At 41.1% G+C, this 23,134-nt stretch overlaps 1 protein-coding gene and 1 long non-coding RNA gene across 2 annotated transcripts in view; one reads left to right on the plus strand and one right to left on the minus strand.

Annotated features, from left to right (window-relative positions):
- LOC110088962 (transmembrane protease serine 11E) overlaps window positions 1-15,948 on the minus strand; it is a 28,804-nt gene extending 12,856 nt beyond the window's left edge. The window contains exons 1-5 of the mRNA XM_073003972.2: window positions 15,828-15,948; window positions 14,422-14,540; window positions 10,824-10,891; window positions 4,626-4,789; window positions 1,699-1,737 (exon numbers count right to left, since the gene is read on the minus strand). Of these exons, the coding sequence (XP_072860073.1) occupies window positions 1,699-1,737; window positions 4,626-4,789; window positions 10,824-10,891; window positions 14,422-14,540; window positions 15,828-15,948 (511 nt within the window). The remainder of the gene's footprint in view (window positions 1-1,698; window positions 1,738-4,625; window positions 4,790-10,823; window positions 10,892-14,421; window positions 14,541-15,827) is intronic.
- On the plus strand, window positions 383-19,175 carry LOC144583587 (uncharacterized). Its single transcript, XR_013537466.1, has 3 exons — window positions 383-418; window positions 16,989-17,068; window positions 19,142-19,175. It is a non-coding gene; the product is annotated as an uncharacterized LOC144583587 (long non-coding RNA).
- The last annotated feature ends 3,959 nt before the right edge of the window (window positions 19,176-23,134 follow it).

Below are 23,134 nucleotides of genomic sequence, written 5' to 3' on the forward strand. Positions count from 1 at the left end.
CGTCTGAATGGACGGCTTATTGTTTCTCCTTGCTATCAACAACATTTTGCAACTAGTCTGTCTTCCCCTCTTAATCTATAGTAAGATGGAAGAAACAGTGGGAAAACACAGGAAAGTTGCCTTCCTTTCTTCCCCTGCTATAAAATTCCACAATGGAGGCACAGCTATTTCACTATTAAAAATGAGCTGGGAGCAATCATGGAGCTCAAAGTGTTGTGTTGGTGTTTCCGAAGTGCTGTGAACTTTTCCAAAATGCTGAGTGACTTGCATAAATTTCTTGTGGGAGCAAGAACATCCTTGTAATCAAGGTACAATTTCAAGATATTTGAAGCCCCCCCAGTTCCACATCTCCTCTGGCTCCCTCTTGCTAGTAGCTCAGGATGAAGACTGGGGCCTCATCATGCTTGCTAGCAGTGAGGTAAGTAAGCACATTCCATAAGCCCTTACAGATAAATAGATTATAACCATTGCTTTTCTGCTGTGAACTACGAAAACTGAGCTATAGTTCATTTTCCACACTATCTGGTGATACTATGCATTCTCTGTGTATAAAATTCCACTCAACTGGAAAAGTTTTATATGTTAGTAATATATTCTTCTACAGTAGCCTTATTAGGCATTCTCTTTTAAACTTCATCGAACATGTGAAGAGAGGAACGGTCTAATCTGGCCCTCTTCAATCACCATTTTGCTCATGTGAAAACCTAAATGTCTAAAGAGGAGATTCTCCTGTACATGAGAAGACTCTCCATATAGTTCTGACTTTCCAATGCAAAGCAACAAAATAGCATTTCTCCCCTCCTTAACTCTAAGGATGCTGAAACAGAACTATTATTAATCTCTCCCTCTCTCTCTTTCCCTAGCTGTGAGTGACTCTGTCAACCTCTTGTTGACCATGACATGCATCGAAGGTGTGCCAGCCATTTTCTGCAGATCCTTCCTCCTCCTCACCACAGCTCATCTATTTCACAGAACCCTGGAAACTGGAGGAGCAGCTGTGAGAAGAAAGGACAAGGCCCATTCTGGCCCAGTTGTTTGTACCTATATCTTATTCCCTCTTCTGTGGTTTCAGTCACTGACATTTTAGCAGGGTGATTAATGGAGGAAATGACCGAAAATTTTCTCCATTACTTTTTAAAATCAACCTGATACAATTCAGTCCTTTGTAACATCTTGACTGACACACGTCTTAGTGAGGCAATGCACTCAGTAACCATGTTGTTGTTGTTGTTGCTACATGCCATCAGGTCAGGACTGACTTATAGTGACCCTAACAGGGCTTCCAAGATATGTAAGGAGTGGCTTTATGAGTTCCCTCAACGAGCTTTAATGGTTGAGGAGGAATTCAAACCCAGGCTTCTCCGTCCTAATCCATCACTCTTTCCACTACATCACACTGAGTATCCAAAAACCACATAATGCTCCCTAGTTCCTTTACCACACATTCAGAAGTGTAGCATCGTAATACAGAAATAAATTATGTTTTAAAGAAGCATTTCAAGTGGCTTTGCATGTGATAACCACCCTATAGGAAACCTGGAGGACAACAAAGAACAAGCAATCTGGGAGAATACAACAAGGTCTAAGCATTGTTGGTCTAAGGCAGTTGTCTGTAGAATTATGCGAACTGGAAGATACCAGGTAGAGAAGACTGCTGTTTGTCGTTTCTAATAAACGTAACCCATTTTTAGTACTTACAACTGTAGATAAGTTTTTCACCATTTTCTGCATTAATCTCTGGAAAAGAAGACAGAGGAGACATTAATACTGTCAATTTGAGCAATTTTCACTTCTTTGACTAGATTTTTAAAACAAGAGAGTTACTCAGCTCTTCATGGGCTATCATATGCAGTTGCAGTGAGGGCTCAGCCTTTTAAGTTATCAAAAGTTGCACAAATCTGTTACAAACTGAAATATTTAGAATTATTTGGGGTTTGCACAAATCATTTGACTAACTGTCAGGAGCTTTAAAAGTTCTTGTTGTACTTTGGCAGTTTCTTAATAACCTTTCATACTCCAATATCTTAAGTAGTGTATTCCAATATTAGTATGAAATCACCATCTATCAATCTTGTTTTGTCAAAAGAACATTATCATTCATGATCATGTTATAAAATATATAGAGAAAACTACATATAACTATATAGAAACAGTTCCAGCTTGATGCTTTTGCACAGTGTAACAAATTTAAAAAGTGAAAGCAACATTTCTAATTCTAAGTTTTTATCCAAAAAAACGGATAAAACAAAACGTTATTCTGGACAGATGGCTGTATTCCAGAATGTGGTCAGTTAATTATTAAATAAATTAAGAACTTCATTTACTGGAATGATCAGTTCGGATGCAATTCTGTACAGGATCCCATCTTTTTAAGGTATAATATGTAGCCTGTAATTTCAGCCACAAATTGTTGGGAGAAGTGTCACACAAATATGCTGCCAACTTTTACCAAATGCCAATAAGTCTTTCCGAGCCTATGAAGGGCAGAGGGATCAGACAGATACTCCAAACCTGACCTATCATGGTCATTCTCTAACCCAGGATTACCTGGAGGTCAACTATTTGACTGATGGCTTGTCTTAGAGATGAAATCTTGGGCCTCAGCTTGAATTTGAATGGAAGTCAACGAATTTTGGAGTACAATTCCTGAGAGTATCAGGAATTGTACTCCAAAAATCCTAACTCTTTCCACCTTTAGATAAGAGTGGGAACCTTTGCACTTGCCTTGTCGAGACCTAGATAGTTCAGAGGTCTTCTACCTGCCTGTATTAGGATCTACTGAAGCACACTTTTAGCCACTTTTATCCTGGTGATTGAGGCCTGAGCACATACAGTGCCATGTTGCTCATCAAACCAGATCCCAGACTCACTTGAGAGAGTTCCTAGATCAAGCCCTGAAATCCTTCCTGGTTTGTCATTTCCATGGTGCCAACCACAGTTCTCCATCATAAAACAAGCCTGAGGAGGGGACTGTACAGCATTGGTCGTCTAAAGCAATCAACTCTTTTGTTGTTCCTGGAGCCCGTTGGGCAGCTGGTCCCATCAGAGAGGGAAGGTCTAGCCTTCAGTAGACCAAATCTCTGCCTGAATGTGGAGGAACAACATCCAGAGGGGCATCACAGTATGGGGCAACAGGGGATTTGCTCCAGGGCACCCATATTAGATGGTGTACCCCTTCACCAGTATCCCATGGCAAAAGCATCTGAAACTATACCTCAGGTATTGGCCATAGGTAAAGCTAATAGAAGACAAGGACTTTGGGGCAGTTCAGATTTTCAGTGCAGTGCTGAAGAAGTGGAAACAGATGGTTAGTATATCAGGGCTTGTTGAGGCAGTACACGGCAAGTCTACAGCAGGCTCAGTAGAACCAAGCCTTACCCTTTGGAGGACAGGTGTACCCAAGAAACGGTAGACCAGGTTGTTGGACCAGATGTGGAGAAGCAGGAGGCATAGGTTTCCAGACAGACAGAAGATCTACCAAGATTGTGAGTAGACAAGATCTCCCCTGTCAGAATACATGCCCTTCCAGAGCTCAGTAGATCAGACCTCAGGGCTAAACAGTAGCATTCTCTCTCTCTCTGTACACATATATATGCCTTACATTGCTAGTTATGCCTCTGTCTGCATCACAGATACCACCTAAGCCAGTGTAAGCACTGTAGCTTGCTACTGCAAAATCATACACCAAATAGTCAAATACAACTTCAAAACTGTGTTCTTTATCCACTGTTCTAGTCAGAGATGGCCAAAGATCTTTCAAGGTCAGAGACTAAATACTCATCAGACTCTTCCCATTGAGAATGCCATTAAGAAAGGTAAAGGGAAGACAAAAAGATCAGATCTACAATGTATTATCTTCTGCTGCTTGAGAAGAAAAATCTTCTGCTTGAGTCTCATTGAAATGAATGGAATCTATGGAACTACATGGCCATGGAACTGTCCAACGAAACTAGCAATCGGAACGATCCATCTCCCAGTCTCTTGGCCTCAAGGATGACCAAGTGTCAGAAAACAGCAGATGATCATATGTATAATTAAACCTCCTTCAATTTGTTAGCAAAAATTCTGTAAGGGCTGATTTCAAAGGATTTACTACTGGCTGCCATTCTTTCCAGCTGTTTCCTGGCTTTTAAACTCATAATTATCCATTAAGAAAGTATGTACTCTTCTTCAATACTACTGTCACCAGAGCTTAAACAAATGGAGATTATGGTTCTGCCTCTGAGGCAATTTAGACATGAGTGAAAGATCATAAACCTGTCCCACAAACTTCTTTCTTCTCCTTACAACTGGCTCTGGGCATCAATTAGTCAAGCAATTTATACTTCCATTTGTTCGCTGGAGTTAAACAACCATGATAAAGATCAATCAATCAATCTATATATATATATAGGGACAGAGTCTGATAGGGTGGAACGAAGTGCATTCAAGGGAGTAGAGTTAATTAAAAAAACGGAAGGTCACTAGTCATAAGACAAAAGTTCTGTAGCATACAAGCATCCTAAGAAAAAAGAATTTAAAAGCTTATGATAACAGAATACAGTTCAAAGTACAATACAAAAGAAAAAAGAATTGTGGAGGTTGAGGGAGAGGTAACCAAGATTAAGATTGTTTTTGACACTTGCCTGAGAGCTTGTAAGAATGAAGGTCAATACTCAAGGGTTGCGTTGGTAATTTCAGCCTCCTTAGCAAAACATTATTAACGTTTATCCAGAGTGCTTCTTTATTATCTGAGCCAGGGAACCTAAGTATCAGCACCACCTCTGCCAGGACTCCACCATTGACTGAGCTGAGGGGAAAAAGTCCCAGAGAGCTGTTCAAGTAAGTTAAGATTATTTCTCCAACTTCTATGGGTTCTTCTACACAGTCTAGATTGGCTTGAGACAACTGACGTGGAAAACTGATGAAGTGTCTCTACTGGGGCACAGCCACAGATTTTCCCCTGCTCAGTTCCTCTTGAAATTGACAGGTGCTGACCATACAGGAACTCATGTGAGTGAAAGTTCTTTGAAGAGAACATTTGGCTGAAATTTCTGCTGTTTCCTCAGCCCCTCACCTCTCAAATTTGAAGAATTCCCTCATTCCAGGTCACCAAATGTCCCTCCAATGGTAGAGCAAGGCAAACACCACCATGTTCTTCTACATGTTCTGCTAAACCTCTTGTTCCTTCACTAAGCTTGTATTTCCCACTGACGCAAATGAGGTTTGTGCAGAAGACCATCCAGAGTATTCCATCCCTTCATTTCTGTCTGTGTCCCACATTGTCCTTAATGGCACCATGAACTTGCAACCTGAGGTAGCTATAGCATCCATTCTGACTGTGATCATGGTCTTTATTCAAGGAACTTTGGGAAATACAAGCCTAGTGAAGGAACAAAAGGCTTAGCATTTCATTTACATGAGTATAACTCTACTGCTTTAATCTTTGCTTAAATCTGAAGTAAAAAAGAACCCAAGGGGATATAAAAATACATAAACCTTTCTTCCCTAGTCTTCTCTGCTTTAAAAAAATGCATTTACTTTTAGTATTATCTTTGGAATCTCTATCCTGCCCTTCAACAGAATTCCCATATTCCCAATATGACCAAGTGCACAAAATAAAATACAGACAATATATATTTAAAATACAAAATCAAAATGCAAATATATAAAAACATCACAGCAGCCTAAAATCTTGTGCTTGAGATAGGGAGCATTAAATCTCATGCTGGCAATAAAAAATAAAGTTGAGCAATAAAACTGATTTAAAATAAAACAAACCGGCCTTTGCTTGGCATAGAAAACACATTTTTAAAGGTACCATGAAAGCCTTCTGGAGTGAGCATTCCAAAGTCAAGGTGTCATCTTCAAAAGGCTCTCTGATTTGTAGCCATTTGCTGTGCCTCACTTGGCAGGGTCATGTGGAGAAGATCCTCTGCTAACAGGCCCAACCCAGCTATTTAGGCTCAAATTCAGAAGAGTCCAGGCAGATTTGGATACAATGTGAAGGGGCCAGAGCTACTATTCTATCACCCCTTAAAAAGACACACACACACACACACACACAGAGAGAGAGAGAGAGAGAGAGAGAGGGGGGGGGGGGAGGAGAAAAGGGAATAAGATGGCCCCTGCTTCTGAACTCAGCTTTAATTGAAAATAATCAATTTTCTCCTTTCCTCCAAACATTGCTGTGGGTGGTTATATAGTAGGGTTGCTCCCTTCTCATCATCTCCATGGAAATGGCTTTGAGCAGAAAGCACAGGGCCACCTAAGCCTCCTACTTCTCTGCTTGCAACCAGAAAGGGCAACATGCACAAGCAAACCTGGCCACTGCTGCTTGCCATCGCTCATCATTGCTGCCACTACTTGCATTTTCTCCAGAGTAAGGAACTCCTCGAGGTGTCCCTTTGCTATTTTTCTCCTATAGTGCAGTACGTACTACTTTTTCCTCCTCTATATCCTGCACTGGAGGTGTACCGTCTTTTTATTACTGCTACCACCACCACTTCTTTCAATGGTAGTGGGCAGAAAAATCCACTCATTTGCAGTTGCAGCTGATTGTGAGGATGGCTTATTGCTTTCTCCCTCAAGCAACAGGAGATCTTGGTCTGTCTCTGCCTGACAAAGATCTCAAAGTCCGGGCAGGTACGTGCAGAGCTAGCCAATCCATAAACAAATCTAGTCCAAGGAATGAAATGGCACAGATCCAATGCAATTGGTAAAATATGTGAAAAATTGACTGTGATTCCAAGTTTGAGTTAGCAGTCTTTGTGTTGCTCCTGTTTCCTAGCAACCATCAAGGATAGTCCCTCATATAACTTATTGCACTAGTCTAGTCTGGAGGTTAACTAGAACATGGAGTTTAACAACATCATGTGGCTCAAATACAGGTATTAACTCCAGTCCTTGGCCTACATTCAGTGACTAGAAAAGGCAGACTGAATTGATGGAATCTATATAAATGTTGATTTACCAATTTCTCACTTGCCCTAATTGGGACTAACAATTAGTGTTGCCAGTTCAGGAGCATTTCAGTTCCAAACCCCGAGACCTAGCTAAATGGCCTTGCAATGTTGTAAGCAGTGTGCTCAGGCAATGTAACAAGGGGCAGGTATCTCAGCAACAATTACAAAATTGGGGGCGAGGGGGACGACGGACAACATAGCGGCTAAATGATGACCTTTCAGGTCAATGAAATAGTGATGTGCAGAATTTATTGGGAAAGATTTACAGGCTGAAAGCTACAAAACAAAGTGAGAAGCAGGGCAATACTAAAAGGAAAACACACCCTGTTTTCTAAGCCAAGAATGAGAGGAGTTAATTTAGATCTATAAATACATCTCTGGGCATTCTGCAGCCAGTGAGAATGAACCTTCCAAAGCAGCATCCGACTGTCTCAGATTTCAAGTCAAAGTATATAACAACGTCTGCGTTGGCTTGGGCACGTCGTGAGAATGGCTGATGGTCGGATTCCAAAGGATCTCCCGTATGGAGAATTAGTGCAGGGAAATTGCCCCAGAGGGAGACCACAGCTGCGATACAAGGATATCTGCAAGCGGGATCTGAAGGCCTTAGGAATAGACCTCAACAGATGGAAACTCTGACATCTGAGCGTTCAGCCTGGAGCCAAGCGTTACATCATGGCCTCTCCCAATTTGAAGAGACCCTTGTCCAGCAGGCCGAGGCAAAGAGGAAGTCACAAAAGCAGCAATACCAGGGAACTGGACAGGGGACAGATTGGATTTGTCTTCAGTGTGGAAGAGATTGTCACTCTCGAATTGGCCTCCTCAGCCACACTAGACGCTGTTCCAAGTCCTCCATACAGATAACATTACCATAGTCTTTCGAGACTGAAGGATGCCTACTACTACTACTATATAACCCAGAGAAGGAACTCCCAAACCTGAATCTCAGGGCCAAAGCCCGAGTCCTCACTATCACACCAATAGTTGGATTTAGTATGCAGCAATTTCTAATTTGCACTATTCTAATCCATGCCAGTCCTACTCATCCATGCAATTTGATGTCTTCCTCTGCTTCTTCCTCTGATCCAAGGTCACTATTGATATACTTCTTGATTCCATCACCCATCTACTTGTCTTCTGGTGTGGCCCATCCATCTCCGTTTTAATGATGGTATTTTTCTTTTATATCTAACTTGGTTTTTCACTTTAGCTACCAGTTGGATATATGTCGTTGTTATGTGCTGTCAAGTTGGAACCAATTTACAACAACCTTAATAGAACTCTTAAGGTAAGTGAGATGTTTAAGGAGCGGCTTTATCAGTTCCAGTCCCCCAGTAAGTTTCCATAGTTTAACAGAGATTAGAACCCAGGTCTCCTGAGTCCTGGTCCAACACTCTGTCAACTACCCTGTACTGAGTATCCTAATTAGATATTTAGCATCTATCTTCCCATGGATCTTTGTGGTTTTGCAAGCATTGCCATTAGGGATTTTGTTACAGTCCACTTCTGTGCAGTATCAGTCAGTACAGTACTGGCAACGCTGATTATAAATTGATCTTAATTGCAGAGTTTTTTTCTCTTGGATGTTTAATGGTTTTACTTTGCTTATCAAGAGATGACTATTCAAGTCTTATTCATCTTTTCACTTTGCTTTCTGGTTTCATTTCCCACAATGTGTTACCTGTGCCAGAGAAATATATTCTTGTACATATCCAAGATGACAGCCGTCATATAAAAGCACTTCATCTTACATTAATTGTTAGTCTCAAGACAGATTTGCCTACCCCTCCCAAATTTTTTCAGAATCACACCAATAAGTACCACAAAGGTTTGGATTCAGTTCTACTAATGCAGATCTATTCATGGGTTGTACCTAGTTTCCCTGTACCTCACTGAAATGCTTTGAAGTGATTTTGATATGGCTATATTTTTTCATCTCATCAGCATCAGAAGGTGCCTCTAGGCAGGAAACTTGGATAAGTAGGACTATGAGATGCAGGCAAACCCTGTTTCAGCACACACACACACCCTGGCTGGATTACAATAAGGGCTTTAAAGGGCGCTATTAACCCTAATCAACCAACATGCCTGGAGGAATATACTTGCAGTTGTTCAGGTCTGTTCAGAAACAAGAAAAGAAAAAAGAGTTTCTTTTGGTTTCCCCACTGCTGTTGTAACTTGTACACGGAGATTTCTACAGGAAGGTCTATTAGGGTGACTCACTCCATTCAGTGAGTTCAAAGCTACTTATGTCTGGTTCCTAGACAGTCTCCATCCAAGATTACAAAGCCCAAAACTGCTTACCCTCAGCAGTTTGTTTATTACATTTTCATCCCACACGTTTTCCAGGCAGCTGAACAGGAACCTTGGCTCCATGATGTGCGGACTGCCCTTTGGATTCTAGCTCTAATCCTGCCTTGGCTATTTTCTAAGATCCACTGAGAGACTTTCCAGGTTCATATGCCTATCTTGCATCCTTTTGTTTGCTTGTTTGTTTCTTGGTTATGAGAGTTCCCAAGATTTACCAGGCAACATATAATCATAACAGTCAACTATTTAGTACTGCAGAAATATACTTGCCAATGTCCAGCCGTCTCATTGGCAGCTTACTTGCCTTTCTATGTATTTCTGCCACTTTTGAATGACAGGTGAATGCTTCCATAGCCATTTAGCAATTGATTAGTATACAAAGGCATCCTTTTGGGTCAAGAGATGTAGCAGAATCCACAGAAATAGTCAGGAGCAGCTTGCAAAGACATTGTGTTCATGTAAGGGGGTTTAAAAATCTAGCAAGCAAAGGCAGCCCACGCAAGAACTGAAAGAGAGAGAGAGAGAGCAGCTCCAAAGGAAAGAGGAGGTCATTTGGACAGTGACTCCACAATCATTTGCATCTAAAATGTTCATAGAATCATAGAATAATGGAGTTGGAAGGGGCCTATAAGGCCATTGAATCCAACGCTCTGTTCAGTGCAGGAATGCTAGGAAAAGTTTAAGGCAGCAGAAAAATAGCATAGCCAAATATGTTATGAGATTAGATTGACTTCAAAAGAGATGCTACAGGCATGTATTCACAAGAGCTGGACAGGGCTATCAAAGACAGAACATTTTGGAGCTCACTCATTCATGAGCTCACTATAAGTTGGAGATGACTGGGTGGCATACAACAAAAACAAATCCAGATCATTTTCCTTCCTGTAACTAGGAAAATTCATAATAAAATAAATCTTCTTCAGATTGGGATATCTTTACAGAGATTTCCTATGCTTGTCAAGGAGTTGTTGCATTCTTTTCAAACCCTTCCAGCTGGCATTAGGACTTAGTTCTTGTGCAGTGCCATAGCGCTACATTCCTTCCCGATGGTACAAAGTGAGTAAAAACCCAAGTAATTCAGGGGGTGAGGGGAAGGTGCAGAACTCATTTTAAAAAGCCAACAAAAAAGGTAAAAGGAACATCAGCTAGGTGGTGGGGAAACCTCCAGTGACATCACTGCACAATTCCATCCTTACAGTGGAAAAATCTTCTTTCTAGAAGACGAAGGTGACATGAATTTATTCCCAAATTTTTCAAAATCACCAGTTTCCTCTACAGTGGGATATGGACTGATTAACGGTTTTTAAATTGTTCAACCATTTTTAAAATCTGTCTGGGTCTATTAATGAAATGTGGGAGGTATTTCTATTTAAATATTGTTTTGAGCAAAGTCCAAGCCAAGATCATACAGTAAAAACAATCAGATATCTGATCACACCAAAGAGCAATCCAAGTTAATTAGCTCTTCATCAACAGCAGTTTGTAGCTGCTACAGAGGGGGGCAAATGCAATTGGTCTACTGCATGGATCTAAACATGGGTCCCTCAGATGGTTTATGGTTGTACATACCTTAGGTTTACAACACGTGATTTAACCAGTTTTTTCTTTAAAGTAGTAGCTTCAAATGCCTGAAAAATCTGTTGAAAAGAAGAAAAAGTAGTAAATTAAATTTTTCTTAAGTAGGGCATGGATGGGAAATACTACTGTACATAATTACACTGAATTGTGATTACACTAAAAATGGAGTTCGCTATTCCTTTTTCTGGGGGTGATCTGGGACTGCACAGCTTGCCCAGGGCTACACAGACTGGCTTTACTCCTGGAAAATCATAGAATCATAGAATAGTGAAGTTGGAAGAGGCCTACAAGGCCATCAAGTCCAGCCAACTGGTCAATGCAGGAATACAATCAAAGCGTATCTGCCAGCTGATTATCTAAGTTTTTCTTGAATGCCTCCAGTGTTGGAGCACTCACCAACTCCTGAGCTAACTGATTCTACTGTCGTACAGCTTTACTCTAACAGTTAGGGAGTTTTTCCTGATATTCAACCTCTCAAACTCTGGCTCCTCCGACAGATGCCTAACATATCGAGCAGTATTCAGCCTGTACCATATTTGATGTAGCTATACAATTCCATCACACATATGACTTGATTTATTCTCAGCTGCTTGGAAATCTAGCTGATGGAGCTCATAGTCAATAAAACCTCATGCTAACAGAAGGGATGAGGGTAGTGTAAATCAAGTATAATGCATTAATAAATTAATCTTTTAGGTAAAAGCATAGAAAAGGGGTATTAATTTCAATGTGGGAAGAGAATATGTCTTACAGCCTGGCACAAACTTAAAATGAGAAAAAAAATGCAAGCAAGATTTAGGCAACGCAAGGAAACTGTATCTGTGAGAGAAAAGGCCTTCTCAATGTCTGCACTCTGACTTCAGAAGGCCCTGATCCATGAAGCTAGGTTGGCCTCCTCTCTCTTGTCCTTCTGTTGTCTGACAAAAACCTTCCTTTTCAGACAGCCTTTTAAAAGTAATAAGTGGGGATCTCAGGAATGCTATTTCTATTGGTTTTAGAGATGTAAAATGTTTTTTAAAATGTTTTTAAAATAGTTTAAATTGTGGTTTTAATATTGATAAGCGCTAGCTTTAGTACAGCTTTTAAAATGTCATTTTAAAGTCTGTGGTTGTTGTAATGGAGAGCACAGCCATCTTTCTATGTGAGCATTGCCCTTTCCTTGAACTATTTCTCTAGTTGGCTAAACCCTCGTGACTTCTTTCCATCTGTACAATGGCAACCAGGGCACATCCAGAGAAGCAATATACTAAAGTAGCAAGAATAAACATGGAAAGGCTGTGGTAGTGCCATAGCTCTGCCTCCTTCATCACTGCTCTTCTCATGTGAAGAGTGACAGTCTAAAACTGAGGGCCTCTTCGATGCATGGAGACTCTTCCTGTGATTCTGAATGGCTAATTTCCCACTATTCAAAATCCACACACACAGGCGGCACTCTGTTTCAAACTATACAACATGTTTATTTCTTCTAGTGTAGATTACTTGAATAGGGCTAAATTGTAATAATGGATTTATTTATTTATTTATTTATTTATTAATCTAGTCATTGCAACCACTCTAGGCAGCTTATAACACAAATACAAACACAAATATGTGTGTGTGTATATATATAGGCCTGCCGAAACATCCATGTTTTCAGTTGGTTTTTAAAGGTGCCCAGCAAGGGTGCCGCGCGAATCTCTGGAGGCAGATTATTCCAGAGGCGAGGAGCCACCACAGAGAAGGCCTGGTTTCTTGTTTTTTCCTTCCAGGCCTCCCTCGGCATCAGGCTCCTCAGCCTCACCTCCTGACTCACATGAGTGACACGGGTAGAGCTAGGTGGGAGTAGGCGTTCCGCCAAGTATCGAGGCCCTAAACCATTTAGGGCTTTATACGTAAGCATCAAAACTTTGAAGTCAACGCAAAATCAGATGGGCAGCCAATGCAGCGTGGCCAAAATAGGAGAAATGTGGTGGTATTTTCTCGCTCCACTAAGGAGCCTGCCCGCCACATTCTGCACCACCTGGAGTTTCCGCGTCAGCCTCAAAGATAGCCCCACGTAGAGCACATTACAGTGGTCTAATCTCGAGATTACGAGCACATGAACCAAGGTAGTGAGCGCCCCCACATCGAGATAAGTCCGCAGCCGGGCTATCCACCACAGATGGATTAGCTACAGCTCCCCTGGGGAATTAATTAATGTTGGCTCAGTCCCTCTTCATGGATTCATACACATTCTCCATTACATGTGTGTAGTGGGACAGTGTGGCGGCTGACTATAATAGTTGTTTAGCTTACTGTTTGGAATACTGTAGGGATGGGCTGGTGCATTCTTAAGGATAGTGATCAGTTGACTACAAATGCCTGAACAGGGATTAAGCCAACATTCACTCAAGACAGTATCTCCTTTGTGAACCCACCTGGGTGTTAAGATCATCAGGGGAAGCCTTTCTCTCAATCCCTCACAAATCCTTTTTTTTTCCCCACACAGCAAAGTCACCACCTACCTGGACCTTCTCTGAGCACCCAGCATCATCATTGCCCATGACTGGAAGATAGTTGATGGCCTTAGAACAGCCATTCTCAACTTTTTTTCTTAGACTTCAGGGCCCCCTTTCAGAGAAGGATACTGTACTAACAGATATCTTTTAGAAACTTCTCCTGTTTTTCAATCTGTGCCCCCCCCCCTTCAAATGTGCCAGAGAATGGCTGCCGTAAAAGACCTTTGTGCTTTGGATTAGGATTTGGCCAGAGAATGTTTTGTATTTTAAGTTTGACACAAAACAATGCTCTACCCAAAAAAAAATCACTTACTTGAAACATATGTGTGGACCTCAAAGGAACATAAAAATATAAAATGTAATTTATATAAAATATAATTTATATGGAAGAGCTCATTGAAACTCCGTAACTAGAAAGCCAAAGGGGCTGGCGTATGTCATGCATCTTCTGAAATTCTGTATGCAGAAAGAGTTGTCAAATGCACCATGTTTTGAACATGTGACCTTGATTTATAATCTAAATGGAAAATATCAGAAATGCCTTTCCTCGTGATTCTGAACACCCAATCATGATTCAGTACTGGATTCTAGGTTCTTGACTTCAAAATCAAGTTCTTCAATCATTGCATCTCTTCCTTTTTCCTTGTTTCTATCAAGCAAGATGCTCTCACAGTAGGTTGTGGCAACACTTGTTTGTGATCTACTGGTGTGTCTCCAGGACATTCCAAACAACTTGCCATAAATTATCCAAGAGTTCTCCAATTAATTTTCTGGAGCAGATTGTGTAAGATCTTCTAAATTAATTTTCATGTAAAGTCAGCCTGGTTCTCAGTTCAAGGACATACTTGTGTGAATCAGCCCAAATTTCAGGTGCACTTTCTTTACCACCAGTTCCCTCTGTTGCCATGGTGAATCTTAGTGTTTTGTAAACAAAAACAAAAACAAAGAAAATCCCACAAGCCTAAAGTTCATTTGGCTCTGCCTTAGAGCATCATGTCATGACTGTTAAGATTCCAGTTTTAAGATTTTGGAATATGTTTATGTATCCAAGAGTGGCCATTTCTCCATTTTGAATGAGATAGTACAAGAAAAAGAAACTATTTCTCACTTACCAAAGTCTCAATGTTTGTGCTGAGATCTCTAAATTCTCTTGAGGCATGTTTTGTCAAACCAGGACTGAATTCTACATTATTGATTTTGAAGGAAGCACGATAAAAGAATAGTTTTTGATCTGCACAAACAAGAGAGAGAGAGAAGAAAGGGAGCAGGGGAGATTAAAATGAAGCAATTAACAACATATTGGGTGTGATAAGATGGTTTTGATCTTGCATCTTGGCCCACTTTTGTCATGGTTGGGTTTAGACTATTTCCCAGCAACTGCAGTGTGGTTTTCTGTCCTAAAACCATCTAATCTAATTCTAAATATCAAACCACAATTTCAAGTCATCTTGTGTAGCCCAGGATAAACTTTACTGTCTATTTGCACTCTTATTTCTACCCTGGAATATCAGCAATTGTATCCTTTTGGAAGAATATGAACAGTTGACATACCTTTGACAGAAGTAGCTGGTGAAGACCTTATGTTCTGGAGGATCAAATGTCAGGAAAAAGACATATTATAAGTCTGCAGCAGAGAGCTTACACATCTGTCTGGTGATGGAAAAGATTCCACAGCAACATTCTCTCTAACTGCCCGGCTGTGCAGTGCTGCATCAGTCCCGCACAGCCAAGCCAGTGTTGCCACCCATTTGCTTCTAGTTGTGGTTGGAACTCCCCATTCATGGGGTGGGGCCCCTGTCCAGCACTAGCGGAAAATTAGAGGGAATATTGTTGCACAGTAATAAGAAATCTGGCTGCCGACCTAGCTGAGAATATACATATCAACAAAAGCTGATGCCTTGTTCCCAGTCTCTTTACCCACCTGTTGTTGAAGTAGGGGTTGTAGCACACCTTAGCAGTACTACTGTTTAGGACAACAGCTCCTAGAATCCCCCAGTGAGGATGTCCGCTGGGAGAATCTGAGATTCACAGTCTTGAAAAAACAAGTATGGTAACTGACTAGTTCAACTTCAGGCATTTAGCTTGCCCCCTGGGAAATGTCAAAAATGTTTCCTCCTATCATGCTTCGGGGTCTCAGATCTAAAGTCTAATGTTGTTCCAGGGCTTTCACCTCCTTCTTAGGGGTAGAGGGGCCTCCGAAGAAAGGACTAAAGTTCCAGGGTATAAACACAATATTAGGTGCCATTTTACATCTTAGGACAGTGTATGCCCTTGCATAAAATTGGGGTGGGGCAGCCCTGCAAATATTACCAGACTCCAAGTCTCATCAGTCCTACTGAGCAACATAGCCCATCCTGGCAATGCCCAGGAATGCTGGGTTATGTAGTTCAACAATATACACTCTGCTCCTTCCTGGGATAAAAACTATGCTTAGCACCAACTTGAATAACACCACTGCTGAAATATTGGGAAAGGGAGAGCAGTTCAGGTCAAAGAGACTGACAAGAAACACACTCACCATAGACCAAAAAATATACAAGCAACCCGATGACAATGGCTAGGACCACTACTACTGCTAGGACAATCAAAGCAATCATCCATGGCTCCAGGGAGTTCGTTCTTGTTGCTCGCCTAGCCATTCTGGGGAGAGTGGACAAGATTAAGATTTTGTAAGAGATACAACAGTAGTAAACTGTTAAATGGCATCATTTATCCCTCTTTTGGTGAAACAATTTGAAATGAATAGTAACTGTCCTCTGTGAAAGCATACTCCCTCTGTAAATAGTCCTCTCTGGAAACTGCACATATACATTTCATAAACCCAATAATGCTCTTAAAGTGGTACTCTGGTCACTGAATCATTTGCCAATGCTACTTCATACTAAAGTATGAACACTTTTACTTACTGTAGCTTCTATGCACATCCAAGCTCTATTCATTCCCCCCTCAAGCATTAACAATCGCATGACAAGAGGTTCTTGCTGGTTCTAAACATCCATCATCTGCACATTGGTAGGCACTTCTATAGAGGGGTTAGTATTTTTCACAAACAAACTCCCCCCCCCCCCCGATATTTAAAGAAGGCCTGCATTACACAGTTGTACCAGCTTGGTAACACTTCAATTGTCATGGATCCCTTCTGCAGAATTTCAACATCTGTACTTTGATGAAAGAAGGCTGACCGCTGAAGAATTGATGCTTTTAAATTGTGGTGTTGGAGGAGACTCTTGAGAGCCCCCTGGACTGCAAGGAAAACAAACCTATCCATTTTGCAGGAAATCTACCCTGAGTGCTCACTGGAAGGACAGAAGCTGAGGCTCCAATGCTTTGGCCATCTCATGAGAAGAGAAGACTCCTTGGAAAAGAACCTGATGCTGGGAAAGTGTGAAGGCAAGAGGAGAAGGGGACGACAGAGGATGAGAGGGTTGGACAGGGTCACCGAAGCTACCAACATGAATTTGACCAAACTCCAGGAGGCAGTGGAAGACAGGAGGGCCTGGCATGCTCTGGTCCATGGGGTCATGAAGAGTTGGACACAACTTAACAACTAAATAACAACACTTTGATGAAGCACTCAGAAATGCCATGTTCCTCACCACACTTAATGTACCAAAATGGTTTAGGACTCACAACAGTTAATGTAGTATCAAAATGATGTAATTTTCTATCTATTTTCCAGATGATCAAAGTTCTTAATCAGAAAAAAAGTTTCAGACTTAGAGGAGGCTGCGTCACCTCCTCAAGCTACAAATGAAAGAGGTAGGCTGGTCTCCCACTCATAAATAATAATTTGTATGATAAAAAACACCAGAGCAGAGCTCAAAATGTCTCTTTACCAAGTCAGTCCTTTGTTCTTGGTACATGTCCCTGGTATGGTACTGTTCTTGTTTTGCCCCTATTTTGGTCTTGTGTGAGAGTTTGGATGTGTCTTCTTAAAAAGTAATGCATGCACACTTGCAGCAGTTGCCTTTTATTCCTTCCTTCCTGAAAACAGCATGATGACAGTAAACAAACATTCCTGAATGTCGTTGAATTGCAATTACTGCATAATTACTACAATCTGTATATGAGCTCAACTATTCTAATAAAATCTAGGTGGAGAAAAGTCTGTCAATTATGGGCTATCAACCTTTCCAATCCTTCTTTCAGCCCTGATCCCGTTTGTTGCCATGTAAGTAATCCTATCATATTTTAAGATGCTGCTGATGAATAAACACTAAATCAAGGAAGCATAAGTAGTCTGCCATCCAGAACTTAATCTAGATATATATATAGTAGTGTGGCACTCATTACCCAGTCTTGGGCAGGGAATGAGTGTGTTTCTTTCAACTGTTATCAGTGAGGTTTCACAGCTGAGCAGTAGCTTAAAGTCAATGAATGTGGAGTATGATTGCTAGAGATGGACATGAATCAGAATAATGATGACTCATTTTGATTCATGATTCCTCAAGGTCAAAGAATCACAAGTTATGAATGTATTATTTCTTTCCCAATAGGGTAACACGTTTTTTTAGTTTTAAAACCCTATGAAACTATCTCCAACACATCTAGAGTCAGCTTCCCTGATGCTCCTCTACAAGTATGGCAAGTTTGGTGATGTTTGGGTTTCAGATATCCAAGTTATAGACCCACAAACTGCATACCCCTAGGAAAGTGCCCTTTAGCAACTGGCTCAGGGAAGTCCAATCTTCACCAAACTTGGAGGGATTGTGTTCATGAGAAGCTTTTCTGTGGTTTTTGTGTTTTTAGGTGCTTGGGGAGAACTTTACTGGGGGGGGCCTTTGTGGTGTATAATTCGGACATCTGAAACCCAATCTTCACCAAACTTTGGAGGGATTGTAGAGGAGAGTCAGAGGAACCTTCCCTGCAGTGTTGGTCTCTCTATGTGCCTTGGGGCTGCTGTATAGCCAAACAACTCAATGAATCAAAAATTGCTAAAAATTCATTGATTTGTATTTGTTGGGGCCATTGATTGATACGATTTGTAGAATGCACCTAGATAAAGGTAAAGGTTCCCTCTGACATTTAGTCCAGTCATGTCCGACTCTAGGGGGCGGTGCTCATCCCCGTTTCCAAGCCGTTGCGAACCAACGTTTGTCCATAGATGGTTTCCGTGGTCACGTGGCCAGCGCGACTACTGAGTGAATATTGACTACAACTAGGCAACCGAACACATTTAAATGGCTTACTCTCTATATTAATTGCCTATTTGTTTATGGGATCAATTCAAGGTGTGTTTTTCATCTTTTAATCTTTAAATAAACGCTGCAGAACCTTAGGCTCTCCAGATATTTTAGAATACAGCTCCTATTATCCTTTATCACTGACCAGGCTCAGATACGAACTCTGTAAAATGTGGCAGAGTCCCCCAACCCTGCTCTAAATTATTTTGGGGAAAGGAAACTTGAAGAGTTGACTCTGCATCCAAGGATCATCTTCATATTTCCTCTACTATCACAAACAAGGTGTGCAGCTAAATAGGGTAAGGCTTTCTTGGTAATTTTGGCACATTTATGGAATGGCCTTTCCAGACAGGTTAACCCAGCTCAGTTTTTGTTGAACTTTCCTGATGAGGATGGGGGCGGGGAACCACAGCAATTTCAGAGACCATTTAAGTGTGTGTGTGTGTGAGAGAGAGAGAGAGAGAGAGAGATCGTGCGCGTGCGCACGTACACACACACACACACACACACACACACACACACACACACACACACACACACACACACACACACACACAAATAGTTCTGCCATGCTGCTTCTGACATTCTCTTGTGTATCCATAAAGTTCCTCCTTGTTCATTGTTTCACGGCTTTGGTTTCTTGTTTCAGGTTCTCCACCATGCTGTATTATTTCAAGACGGGCACCTTCTGAGTGTCATGTGAAACTCTCATAATTCCTCAGTGGCTCTGCTGGCAAGGCCTCATGGGAGCTAAAGTCCAACAATATTTGAAAAGTACCAAGATGCCCTCTCTTTGATTAAGCAAGCAATAAGACAATAACACAACAGTTTGCTAACTCAGTCTACCTCAGACGTCAAGGGGGGAAGGGGAAGGCTGCTTCGGAGTAAATGAACTCAGTCTATATTCTGCAGCAACTGAGAAGGGATTCAGCATTCTGTAGTTCTGAGATGGGTCAAATTTTGAGTAGAACAGAACTTTATTCTAACTTGAGGACTTTCAGATTACGGTATAATAATATTTAGTCCACGACACAGGAGGATGCTGTAACAATAAATCTCTTTGGGAAGAATCATCTTGTCCATTCTGTGCACACTATGACTCCTTTGTGTGTACAGTGGGGATTTAATGGAGATCACCTAAAGAGATGTCTAGAACCTCCATGGGTGAAAGTCAGTCATTATAATTAATAGCTGCTATCTCCATGTGATGTAACAGCAGGCTGGAAATTATGAGAGCTCCACCTGTAGTAAAAAGAATACCAGCCTTTGTCTTTAAAATGCAACAAGACCTACTGCCTATTTCAAAATGGACTAACATCCTTCTTTACCTGGAAGGCGTTCTGTCCGACTCTTCATGACCTCGTGGACCAGAGCACGCCAGGCCCTCCTGTCTTCCACTGCCTCCCAGAGTTGGGTCAAATTCATGTTGATAGCTTTGGTGACACTGTCCAACCATCTCATCCTCTGTCATCCCCTTCTCCTCTTGCTCCCACACTTTCCCAACACCAGGGTCTTTTCCAGGGAGTCTTCTCTTCTTGTGAGATGACCAAAGTACTGGAGCCTCAGCTTCAGGATCTGTCTTTCCAGTGAGCACTCAGGGTTGATTTCCTTCAGAATGGATAGGTTTGTTCTCCTTGCAGTCCAGGGGACTCTCAAGAGCCTCCTTCAGCACCACAATTCAAAGGCATCAATTCTTCGGCAGTCAGCTTTCTTTATAGTCTAGCTCTCACTTCCATGCATCACTACAGGAAAAACCATAGCTTTGACTATGCGCACTTTTGTCAGCAAGGTGATGTCTCTGCTTTTTAAGATGCTGTCTAGGTTTGTCATTGCTTTCCTCCCAAGAAGCAGTTGTCTTTTAATTTCGTGGAAAGGAAAATTCCCTGGAAAAGACCCTGATGTTAGGAAAGTGTGAAGAGGAGAAGGGGATGACAGAGGATGGTATGGTTGGACAGTGTCATTGAAGCTACCAACATGAATTTGACCAAACTCCGGGATGCAGTGGAAAACAGGAGGGCCTGGCGTGCTCTGGTCCATGGGGTCCTGAAGTGTCTGAAACCATTTGGAGCTGAGGATTGCATCAAATGGTATATTGTACCTCCACCTGTTTCCAAATGACCCTATTTAGCCTGCACCAGTCTGCTCCAAAAGAGTCACTGTAGGCATGCACTAAGGCAATTATTATGTTACCTCAGTTTATGGTGCTTTGGGCTGAAATATAGCACTTCATTACCTGGTTTTGATTAAATTTCAATGAGAGCAAGAGATGTTTCACTGTGACACATCAGGTTACAATATTTCTTTGTAGCCAAAGGATTACAAAGCCACCAGGAGACAGCCATCAGGTTTAAGCAACTGAGAATGAAACTCTCTCTTAAAATGGTGGGTTAAATAAGAAAATAGTAATGTGTCCTGGAATTGCTTAAATTATAGGTGACACAGCTATCTAGACTGACTGAAGAAAATAACTTTACACTTGGTGACCTTAGAACAAAGCAGAGCAAAACTGAAATTCATGTTCTCCTAACAACTATGAACTTCATATTCAAATTCACTTTGCATTTTGTTTGTTAATTTGTAGTCCTCTGCTCATGACTTTGTAATATACAGATTATGAATTTGTAATGTAAATTCCTCATTATGCCCAAAGCATGTACATAACCTAAGTCATTTACCTTGTCTGGTATGTGCCATGCTGGTAAACAAAGTTTATCTATCTTGAATTTTAGTCACTAGTTTTACATATTAATTATTTGGAGCCAGGATTCCTGACAGAGATGATAATTTGCAAGCGTTAAAACGGGAACTTGCTTCAGAGGGAAATCTGAGATTGGTGTCTATGAGACTGGAATGCTAATGCTGGTGTTCAATATTCTAAGCATAAATAGGTAATCAATTAGGACTAGTTGTTCTGTTCTTTGTTACAACTGTGTCTGGGAACACACAGGATTAGGCATGTTCCAACAATGTAATGCCATAGCATAAACACTATATAGCACGCATTATATAGCATGCATTATGACCATTAGGGATGGGTTCTTCAGATTTCTTGTACTACAAATCCAATAATTCTCCATTGTGGGAGTTCTACCTGATTTACACACCATATAAACACCTAAATGTAGCTCCTCTGAGAGAAAAGGAGGCTCTGAAACTTAGCTAGACCTAACTCTGCATAGCTTCCTGTTCAAACAGGAAGCTCCCAGCTAGCAATTGGGACAGGAACAGGATGTTTGGGTGGAACTAGGTGCTAAGCCTCACAACCTTCCAGTTGTGCTTTTTCTCCCAGATGAGCCACATTAAGATAACTGCAACATGTGTGTTCCCAGACACAGAACCACAGAATGGGATTTATAGTACAAGAAATCTGAAAATCCCATCCTTAACGACCATTTGTGTGCTTGCAATACCCATAAACCAGCAGACGATGCTGTCAAACACCACATCACTATTCATAAGTGTTGCTGAATGGGTACAATAGGAGGAAGGAAAACTGGATTGCCCTATGACTCATATATTAATCATTGGGAATATATATGATGATTCTATGTATCAGTGTGATTTAAGGACAAAGTGATCACAACTCTTTCCAGTATCCCTGAGTTCAAATTTCAGTTTGTCAAAACACTTTGCCTCCATAACGAGCCATGTGAATGGTGAAAACCTTCAGAGGCAAGGCAGACAACAGAGGATCAAAACAAAAGCTCTGAAAAACATTTTAAAACAACGTTTAAAAAGCAGAGAAGCAAGGCAACAAAAAAATCAATCTCCCTCAAAAGCAGACAACAGTACACAAGAAAGAACAATTATCCAAAAAAGCCTACCAAAATATACACTTTTAACAGAATAAATGTAAACACCGTATTTTTCCGTGTATAAAATGACCCTTTTTCCTAAAGTAATTAGAGGAAAAAATGAGGGTCTTTTTATACATGGAAGGAGGGGGAAAGGGATCAAAGCACTTTGATCCCTGCTTTCCCCCTCCATTTTTTGCAGAGAAAGTGGAGGGGGAAAGCACTTTCCTTGCAAGAAAGTGGAGGGAGAAAGCGATTCCTTCTTTTCCCCTCCACTTTCTTGAGAGGAAAGTGCTTTTCCAGTCCATTTTCTTTGCAAAAAGCTGCTTTCCCCCTCCACCTTCTTTGCAAAAAGCTGCTTTCCCCTTCCACGTTTTTTGAGAGGGAAAGCAGCTTTTTGCAAATAAAGAAACTTTGGATTAGAAAAGTGGGGCGTCTTATACATGGGGGTGTCTTATACACTGAAAAATATGGTAAATTAACCAAATAACATTTATTTAAAAAATCAGTTAGACAAGCAAATAATCACCCACAAACACAAGGAATGCGCATAAAGAAAAGGAAAAAAAAATCCTCTCCCCTCTCATAAAAATTACTATAATATGAAAAGATTTCTCTTCCTCCATCATTTGATGCCTTCTGTTCTGATTTCAGCACCAGGCAGGCTGGGAATATAATACAAGATGGAAGAAATTGGGAGCTAGCACACCAAGAATAACTGAAAGAAAGCACTCCTTTCACGAGGTTCCAACAAATCCAGGCCCTCTTATAGATTCAAAATTCCTGCTTCCCTATTGGATGAAAAAAATCCTGAGGGATTTGTTAAACAAGAAAGGTTAAATGAAAGA

Source organism: Pogona vitticeps, chromosome 6, assembly GCF_051106095.1.
Source record: "Pogona vitticeps strain Pit_001003342236 chromosome 6, PviZW2.1, whole genome shotgun sequence".
Taxonomy (NCBI): domain Eukaryota; kingdom Metazoa; phylum Chordata; class Lepidosauria; order Squamata; family Agamidae; genus Pogona; species Pogona vitticeps.